Here is a 9,848-nt window from a genome sequence, read left to right as displayed (position 1 = left end):
ATATATATATATGGCCGAAACGGATCTTCTTAAGTTTTTTTTATCAGCACGCTGCTATCACGTGTCAGCTGGGGGAAATATTGTAACTGGATGCCTGCTTTTTAATGGGTAGACCTATAAAGTATGTGCATGAGCTAGTAGGGAATAGCGGAAGGCGATGAACCGCACAGGCTATTCACTTTGGACCCATTAGTCGTTCAAAATTCTATACAGCGTATCAGCCGGGCGCGCCTACGTCGTACCCTTTTGGTGTGATAATCCACTACCGGGAATCAAGCTCAATGCTTCGCAGTTACCAGTATCAATATAAGCACTGAAATGGATGAGGAGAAATATGTAGAAATCTCGATTTCGATCAACCCAAACAGATCCTGATGAAATGTTCCCACAAAAGTGAATTTCCCGCGTGTTTTGATGCGCTCGATTTCAACCAATCGGAACGCAGAATGTACTCTAGGTCACGTCGTCCGCAAATTGACAACTAAACAACTTGGTGGTATGTTCAGTCAGATGATAAACGCTTCGAACCGATTGAGTAGTTATCGTTTTCGGAAAGGTCTGACAACAATCGGAAGATTTATTGCTGGACAACGTTTCGCTTTGACACAAAAGTTTCCTCAGGCCAAGTGACTAGGATACGAGGTTGGTCGAGGTCAGGTAAGTCAAGCTAAATCTCTCCTAGGTGTCGGCTGAGGAACTTTTGTATTAGCCCTGGTGACCAAGTGTTAGGCCGATGTGGAAACCTAAATGGATTCGGGTCTAGCAGGGGCCGGTTCTTCTGGTTTGGTTCACGTGATGATCCCTCTTCAACGTAGTTTGTAATTTTCGCCCGTCTGTGTGGATGCGAGTGTTACGATAGTTTTGTAAGGAACAGGGATTCCGTGAACTTCGGTCGGGTTGGGGTTTCCACCCCCCTCCCCTGTTTTGCTAATGATTCTACGTGCAGTGACAACCACAGTTACGTGTCAACTCAGCTTATCCACATTCTCTCCGCATTTCGTTATGATGTGAAGCCATGTTGCTCATACAACGTCACTGTCTGTACTGGGTCACTATGACCCGGATAAAACTTACTCATCTTGGTTGACTGATGGCGCAACAAGAGCGTCTGAAATTCCATTTACAGAACTAACTACATCCTTTTCGTTTTGCAGCATCCACAGACGCATCGATCGTGTTACTTGTTCTCATCACATTTCACACTGACACAGACGGCAAATGGCGGGGTGCTCCCCGAGAATACCATACTTGTGTACAGCCAGCAAAAGATCTGGATAACACTCGCTATAACGCAACCGAGATACGGCAGGCCTTTCCACAATGGTCTTGTTACGGTCATCCGCTCTTGTTTATGGAGTCACGAGAATGTGCACGCGTCTCATTAAGAATATTGAAGTTGTTGTTAAAGACAACAAACGAGGTACAGGTTCTCATCGGTATGCACATTGCAGCGATGATGCTGCTTTTACGAAAGCGACTGTCCGTTCTAATGCCTGCATTATGGTCAGCAATATCAAAGTACATTCGGGTTGCATGACGAGGAGGTACTCTGTGGCCTACCTTAGGATAATCGTTTGGGGTATATGATCATTTTTTTTAAATCAGTCTGCAAATGAGTCTATTTCATGAATTGCCTTCAGTGTGGGTTCAAGTAGAAGGTGGGATTAACGGACTTGGGGACTGTGCCTACCTGATGATCCTCAAGAGGGTGAAAATGGCTGTAGACTATCCAAGGGTTTTCAGGAACCTCGTCGATCGTTTGTTCTGCAAGGAAAATAAGCTTTGGTATCTTAATTATCGTACTGATTGGAAGACGAGGCGACCTGTGCAGCATATTCAGCGGAAAAAAGACCACGAAAATGCGAGCTTCAGTTATGTTTCCCATTAAAAGCAAATTGGTGTTTTCTGAGAATTTCCTACAATGTGGGTGAAAGTAGAACATGAGGTCGGTGGATACAAGGGGGCTGGACCCATCTGATGAGCTTCAAGGCGGATGGAACCAGTCGTCCCTTGTCGGAGAGTTCCAAGCAACCTTATATGCAGTGTGTTCCATTAGGTGAATTTGTAATGTTAACAAAACTTGCTGAAGCGGGTGAGTCTATTCTCAGCACAAAGCAGCTGTGCTAGGTAAGAACGCGTAGGCAAAAACGTGGCCACTGTTGATACCCCGTCGAAGATTCCGTAGACGATAAGGATGTGTTGAGATCTTTGTAAACAACCAAGGCCATGTGAAGCCAATCCGAAATTTTTGCTGTGGGGAAATAACATTCAGATGCTCTTTGGTTTTCGATATTGCGACTACAGATTGGAAGGAAATGTCAGAGTGATGTGGAGGTTTCACATGAGGTGCTGAGTGGTTGCACAGTAAATGTAACCCAGTTGCGAATCCCCAAAGGACACGGAGATAAAGGTCTTGATCTGCAAAGTCATAAACCCAGCCTGCCCACATATCCATGGTTATGAAACAAATGTGAACTTGGGTGGCACACTGGCTGATAACTGTCTAATACAATAAACTTTCAGTTTTTTGCCAAAAGATCATGCACACCAGAGCTCGAGAAGTGACTGTCACCTTGGTAGCCTGAAAAAATTTCTATGCCACGTGACCAGTGGGTAGTTTTTTTCAAGAGGATAATTAAAGGGTTATGCTTAACAGAAATACATTTTAATGAATACCTTTGTTGCGCATACTTATCTATCTATCTTGAACGGTACTCGATGGGGGCATACATTTATATGTTGATTGCAACAAGGAAGCTTCTTGCAATAGTGTTCCACCGTATTTCGAACAAGGAAACACATTATTGGCGTACGTCTTCTTACCAAATATGGAGTCGGCAGAACAAGAAAATTCCTCGAAGACTTACTCTTGTCTTCTAATCTCTCTGTGATGGGGAACACTAGAATAAGTCCCCGGCGATCATACCTGACGAGATTTCGGTCCTACTAGTGTGTGTGTGTGTGTGTGTGTGAATCTGTAGAAGCTATAGCCTGACTTGAAGTTCAAACAACTCCGTATTTTTTCGACACTACGGGCAGTGATTTAGCGTCTGAGCATCGATCGCACAAATATTTGCATCGTGTGTTTCGTTACAAAACGAGCATTCTTTCGTAACCTTTGTATCGAAGATCATACTCATGTGAAACGTTGTGCAAACTACGTCGAATACCGACTGAAAATCTGATCGAGTAATACAGTGTGTCAACAAATGTACATGCAATAAGCCCAATTGGGTAGTCCAGCATTTTGCGAAAGAGAAAAATTCAGGCCTTTCAAATTTTCTGTTGGTGGGATCCTTCTGGGTCGGAAAATTCCCCAACTAAAAGGCTGTTCACCTTTTCGAGTCATTTTAGAATGGATTTTAGACTATTATTTGAGTTGCTGTCGGCGGTTGTCTCAACTTCTCATGCTACTTCCAAGCTACCCATGCAATCAACGGCCGGTGGATATAAAACCTTTTGAATTTTCACGCCAAGGATTCATTTCATTTGTGAAAACGAATTCGTCATCATTGTCCCTAAACTGCTTCCTGAGCCGGTCGCTATCGCACACACCGGTAGTAGTATACATAGAACCATTACATATAGTGTCTCGAAGGTGTGATTCCATTCGGATGGAATGTGCATGCATGTTTTGACAATCGCATTCATTTCTCCACTTAGATTTTTATTTGCTGGTGAACCCAACCGGTCACTCTGGTGAAAAAATCCCTACGGGTTCTATCCGTTGTGTGCACACCGGTCGAGTCACCTAAAGCAGTGAGACCCAGAAACCATTAGAAAATTGCTCAGCAAGGAGCTATCGCAACACGGTCACAGAAGCCTAAAACGGTGTTTAAGACAAGTAGCCCAATCGCCCTAGCAGACAGCTTCAAATCGGCCTTTGAATGACCCAGGTTAATCATTGACTAATAAGCCGGAGGTGGTGACCCTAAGTGCCCTTTCTGCTACACTATGTTTACTGGTAACTCTCATCCAGCTCACCTTACCAACTCTAAAATTCGACCGCGTCCTGATTTAGTAAATTGAAGGATGAGCAGTATTCGACTATCTCTAGCACGGGAGAAAAACATTGCTTTCTTATGAGTAACTGTAGTTAGCTTCGATTATGTGATAACTCCACCGCTATTCTTTGGTTTTTAGAGACAGTTTAGCGGTCATGTTGTTGGAAAATAAAGCTTGCTTATACCACCAGGGCTGTGACAGCAATAGTTTGGATATCGCAGTATATCTACCTGACAGAACGCACCATTCATGGGGTTATTGAAAATTGCTTGACAGCCCACGACCGCTTTCACCCTGGTCGAGTGCCATCGGATAGGCTAAATCGGTAGTGGATTGTCGAAGAGTTTTCAGCAATCTCACGAATGGAACATGAGGTGATCTTCGTGCAATACATTCAGTTGAAGACATTCATTCGGGATTCAGTTGAGTCTCTTTAATTTGCAAATGTTTACATCTTATCAGCTGCTTACAATTTGTTGTTCAGGTAGATAATGAGACTGATAGAGAATCGGGGACCGCGCCTGTTAGATAAACTCCAATTCAGGCAGGTAGACGAGTGAAATTTTGGGTGAAATGGCTAGATTTGACGAAACGCACTTGAGAACAGTTATTTTTCATTTTACAAATGATAAAGATACGTGACAACCAGTCCACTTTCCTTCAGGAATCATTTTCGGGTGGATTTCGAAATATTCCCTTCTTGGGCGCCGACCACTGGAGAGAAGTATAGCGTGTATCTGGTAGTTGATCACATGGTGATGATCTATTCGCCGGGCTTGGTAATTGGCTTGCAAACGTTTCGTCCTCATTCGAGGAGACATCATCAGTGAGCAGTTGAATGGGGTGGGTGGGGAAATAGCGTGTATCCTATATCAGGTTTTTAAACTTTCATCAGAATCCAAGTACTATTCAGTAGTTTTCCTGAGTCTAGAATACATCGTTCCACCTCGTGCGTAGTGAACATGAAGACTATGCAACGCCCCTGGATATGTGCGATCCACACATAAGAGCGCGACTTGTTGTAATGTTTGTCAGCCCTAGTAATTAAAATCTAATGGTTTTCCAACCGGACAAGCTTGACTGAGAACCGCTGATCACGATAATCCAGTAAGCTTTTGTATTTCTGGATGATAGTAAAAACAATGATGATTAATTGATAAATGTAGGGTTATTGTGCTTGGTTTCATTCCATTCTTCAGGTGTACTATATTTTAGTCGGTGAAAAAATATTCGAAAAAATGCTGCTGTAGATTTATCCGGAGGACAACTTGTAGATTTAGTTGAGCTAAGTCCAGTCAGTGGTTGCTCACGAAAATTTGCATACCATTCTTGCCCATAACACAAACATTCCGATAACCAATCAATAAATCACAGTCAATACCAAAGTGTAATTCCACTGTGGTGTGTAATCTTGGGAAGTGCTTGGGGAACCATGTGGCTAAGTCCCGGAGTGTGCCGCCCCGCAGTTGGAAGACAGTCCGCGCCTCAAAAACTGTTCAAGTGAATGGAAGTACTGTACCAGAAACCGTCGTGTAACAAGTGTAAAATGCGTAATGCCGTGGTCACCTCGTAGCATGGATGAGAAGATGATGGGAATGTTTCGTTTTGAGAGGGATACCAGAAAGAACCGCTGTTTACAATCGCATAAGAAGATTTAGCTGATAGCGTTGTCGAAATATTTCCCGTTCTGGTCTGGACAGATGGTGGAATTTTAACTGTGTCTGTTTTTGGTATTATCTATGTGTATTTTTTCGTTCGTCTCTGTCAGTTTGCCAGTATTGGTGACCAGCACTGGTCAAACGGGCAACACTGTGACATGATTTACGTCGTCCAACTAACTAGGTTACCTTTATTTTCCCAACCGGTTACAGACACCTTGATCAGCACCAAATTCCGCAGCATTTACGTGTGTGTCTGTGTCTTGCGACGGTTGTTCTGCCAGGCTGGACCTTACCCACCAGATAGCTGCATCAATGATACTGTCAATAACAGCCTTACGGATTCCACTAACGAGACGAAGGAACGAAACCGCTTGCACTCACTTGTTTCACTCCTATCAGAAACCTTTTATGGCGTACCAAGATGTCACATACAGCACTGTTGTATTTATGATACGACGGTTGTGTTTGGAGTTACGTTATCGCCGCAGGAGCGGAGGGGAAACGACTGACAGTGGCTCAAATTTTCCACTGAGTCGGTCAACCAAATGACTGAAATACAAATAATTGTATGCTAATTCGGAATCACTGTCGAAATGAGATTCTGGCGTGCATAGTTTGATAAGTTAGTGTCAAATGACTGAGCCGAGATATCCCCCTCCTCGCTTACGCCACCAGGGCTAACAATCGCTTGTTCCAACATTCCTAGTTAGAAATTAACCCACCGATTCGAGTAATCAGGGGGAACAAGCGCACTTGCGTAATAAAGGGTACATCACTCATCAGTTTTTGTATTATTTATCATTAGTTGGGCAACAGTCACAACATATGCTCCAGTAGGCATGTTCTGTACATCAGCTGGTCGATGTCGGCACCACGAGATCTTCCGTCTGAGGCATGAATAAGTGAACGCTATTGGTAGTCGAAATTGAAATTTAGTGCGGAAACTGTTGTTTGTGACTGCTACGTAGGCCAACATTTGAATAAGAGCTCTTTGTGTCTCGGTCAAGTCCAATGAATAGCCAATACGACGATGGACAAATAGTTTGAATGATATTATAGGTCAAATTGCAAACACGCCCAAGCAGAAGAACATGCCGGTTTCAGCGTGCTTCTGGAGTAAGTATTCTGAAGTCTTCTCTGGTCACGATAAATAAATGGATTCAGTGTCTGATTTCATGGCATGGTTTGCCGAAACCCATCGTTTCTGATTACCGTCCTGAATTTCGAAGCCATGGGTTTCTTCCGTTCTTGGGAAATATCTGTGCCAAATATTTCAATTCCTTGCCGTGCAACCCGAGTCTCGGATGAGACGTGGGGAATTCATCGATTTCAGCCTTGAAAAATTACCAAACTATACTACACTGTGAAACAACCCAAGCATCCTCAGAGTTGATGCTTGGAATACGAATTCGAAAGTAACTTAGTAGGGCCTTTATACTCTAGGGAAGTGCCACTCCAAAAGAAAGCAAACAACTGCAAAAATATCAAGCAAATTATAGACATCGGGGTCCAACACCTCTATTATAGTCATGTTGGCATGCAAAGAGAGTCACATCAAGTTCCCTCTGGGTTTGTACACTTGAATTTTTCAGTGAATTATAGCGGCAGGTGCCTCCAGTTTCGGTAGCTTAGCAACGAAATGATGGTTACACCCTGTTGCATGACATTACATACAGTTGGCGTCCGCTTGGTTGCAGTAGTAATCACTTGGGATAGTAGCATTGAATTTTGCCTGACCTTAGACAATGAATAACACAATTTATGGATAAAGGAAAAGGTGTGGTGCGAAGTAAAGGAGTGTTGTTGGATTGAATCGCTCTCTGACAGGCAAGACAAGTAAAATAGGTCATCAGAGACCAGTTTTAGAGTGAACAAGAGTTTTGCCGAGCTGGCCAACCAAAAGGGATGAACCCTCGAAGATGCGGAGACTTTGTTATGTGTATATGGGCCAAAGGAAGCCATTTTAATAAGAGGTGCCCATCGAGAGGACCAGAATGTGCGTAAACACCAATAGTGTGGAGCTAAATCCAAGTCCTCAATAGCAGTCAATATATTTAGCCTAAGTCTAGCCGACAAAACAAGGCATGCACAAATAAAAACAGCAACCATCGGTTTTTACAGCCTTCAATTAGAAGATCACATATGACTGTCGGCCATGCCAGGCGGAAACGTTCCGGAAGAGATGCTTCTTGGATTAGATGGTTTCATTAGGAGCAGTGTGAAGGATCCAAAATCGATGTATTAGGTGATTGGAAGATTGCGCGAGAGGTTGCAGTAATTACTGCTTTCCAGGCCGTGTTCGGCACTCCTTCTTCGGTACAAATATCGTGTAACTTATGAGTAGTGAATATTTCCACATATACTCCAAATGGGAAGACAAATACTTCCGTCAGGACAAGAGCTTTCATCACACACATCAGGGATATACTCAAGCGCATGTCGTCGAGAGAAGCTTGCGTGTTCGTGAATGACACCAAAAATCCTGTGTATCTTATTCACAAGGCACCACGCAGTGCTAGTCTCTAAAAATAGTTCTAGCTGCACTAAGTACTCAAGTTTAACAAGCCGGAATTGGATTGTCAAGCGACAACTTCAACCGCAGTTACACACTTTCCTTCACCTTTTCATTCCGACAACTCGGAGCTGTCTACCCACTGCAGTATTCCAAACCTGGGTCTGCGTTAATCCAATAACCTTAATTTTGGCCAAACCGAGTAGCTAAAGCCTAATTTGGCCACATATGAAAACCTCTAGCCACGTCCACTGCCTCTTCAATCCAGAGTCTGTGATAATGACGGTACCCCTGAACAAGTATACCGAACGCGTGATTAAATACGACTCCTCAGTGTCATAGTGCAAACGACGCGACTGAACCAGTTGAGGCTTAAACGGCTAAGGTCTTGACCCCGCTCAACACTCAACTTGATGCTTAATACTACATACTCAGCCTCCTTCAATACTACCTGCCTTCAATAATGAATCTAGATATTCCTTATGGAATAGCCTACACACACCAGCATTTTAATTCTATGAGGCTCCCAAACGTTCTTAATTCATTTTGAATCAATACCTGTCGACATAGGAAAACCACAACCCGAATGGTACTCACAAAATATCCCACCCTCATAAACACAGCCGCCAATGCTGCCACTCGCAGTGTGCAAGTTTCCTTACCTAACTTTTCCACGGTCCTCATAGCCTAGAAGACCTTGATCTCTTTTTCACAACAACCAGTCGCCTCACAGTGACCACACCATCCGTCACGAAGAGACTGGAATATGTCGTGGCACATACCGGTGTACGCAACTCAGTGACCTATTGAGCTATTCCGGGGTAGTCCCCGCGACACTCACAGAGTCTGTCATTATGGGTTGGTCAATGGTTAAAGGCCTGACAAACATAGTCTCCTGGTCCTCCAGGTTTGGGTTAAGAACATGTGGTGACTTGTTCCGTAGAAATCGTAATGCATTTATAGTTCCCGCCAATCATCACTGCCTTGTAGTTAGGCTTTTGAGCCAAGGGCTTTGGTTGACGACCCTAACTGTCTTCCTGTCTAGGTGTGGACACCCTGAAAGTATTCGAGCCCATGTACAAACATGATACCTACATCTAACAATAAACTCATGCCACATCAACCGTCACGTGGTATCATCAGCCGTGTCACCTTAATCGCTGCACAGAGAAGGGTGAGTGAGCGAAAATAGCTACTGCTGACGCCTCCCTTCTTCCTCTTTCGCACTGGGGACTGATAACTCCGTTCGTCTTACATCGGTTTCGCGCGCAACATCTACCAGTCGCACGGCGCCGACATCCTCAGTTATCTCCAAATCACTCTTCAAACCTCGACACCCAATCTGTCTAGCTGCCTTCAGCGTCCGCACTCTGAAGAAAGCAGGACAACAAGCTGCTCTTGCTCTCACACTGGACTCGCTTGGCATTGGTGTGTGCTGTGTCCCAGGAACACGAATTCAACATACAAGCTCAGTGACTGAGCTAACTGCTACGCCAGTCTCCATTCGCTTCCGGCTGCGCACCTCTGGTGATCCGGAGGTTTCTGTGGCGGGATGTGCAGGGGTTGGTACCGTGATAAGTCACCGGGCGGAAGTATCCTTGCTTGACTGGATACCTGTTGATAGTCACCTCTGTGAGGTTCGTCTGGTAACGTCTGTGAAGGAGTTTTAA

The 9,848-nt window shown here is 44.2% G+C and overlaps 1 protein-coding gene across 1 annotated transcript in view; it reads left to right on the top strand.

The window, feature by feature from the left end:
* Positions 1-9,848, top strand: part of T265_00012 (hypothetical protein) — a gene marked incomplete at both ends in the record, with an annotated part of 21,156 nt that extends 11,308 nt beyond the window's left edge. The window contains 2 exons of the mRNA XM_009163669.1: positions 1,990-2,092; positions 9,484-9,848. Of these exons, the coding sequence (XP_009161933.1) occupies positions 1,990-2,092; positions 9,484-9,848 (468 nt within the window). The remainder of the gene's footprint in view (positions 1-1,989; positions 2,093-9,483) is intronic.

Source organism: Opisthorchis viverrini, assembly GCF_000715545.1.
Source record: "Opisthorchis viverrini unplaced genomic scaffold opera_v5_1, whole genome shotgun sequence".
NCBI lineage: Eukaryota > Metazoa > Platyhelminthes > Trematoda > Opisthorchiida > Opisthorchiidae > Opisthorchis > Opisthorchis viverrini.
This window is presented reverse-complemented; position numbering and strand designations above follow the sequence as displayed.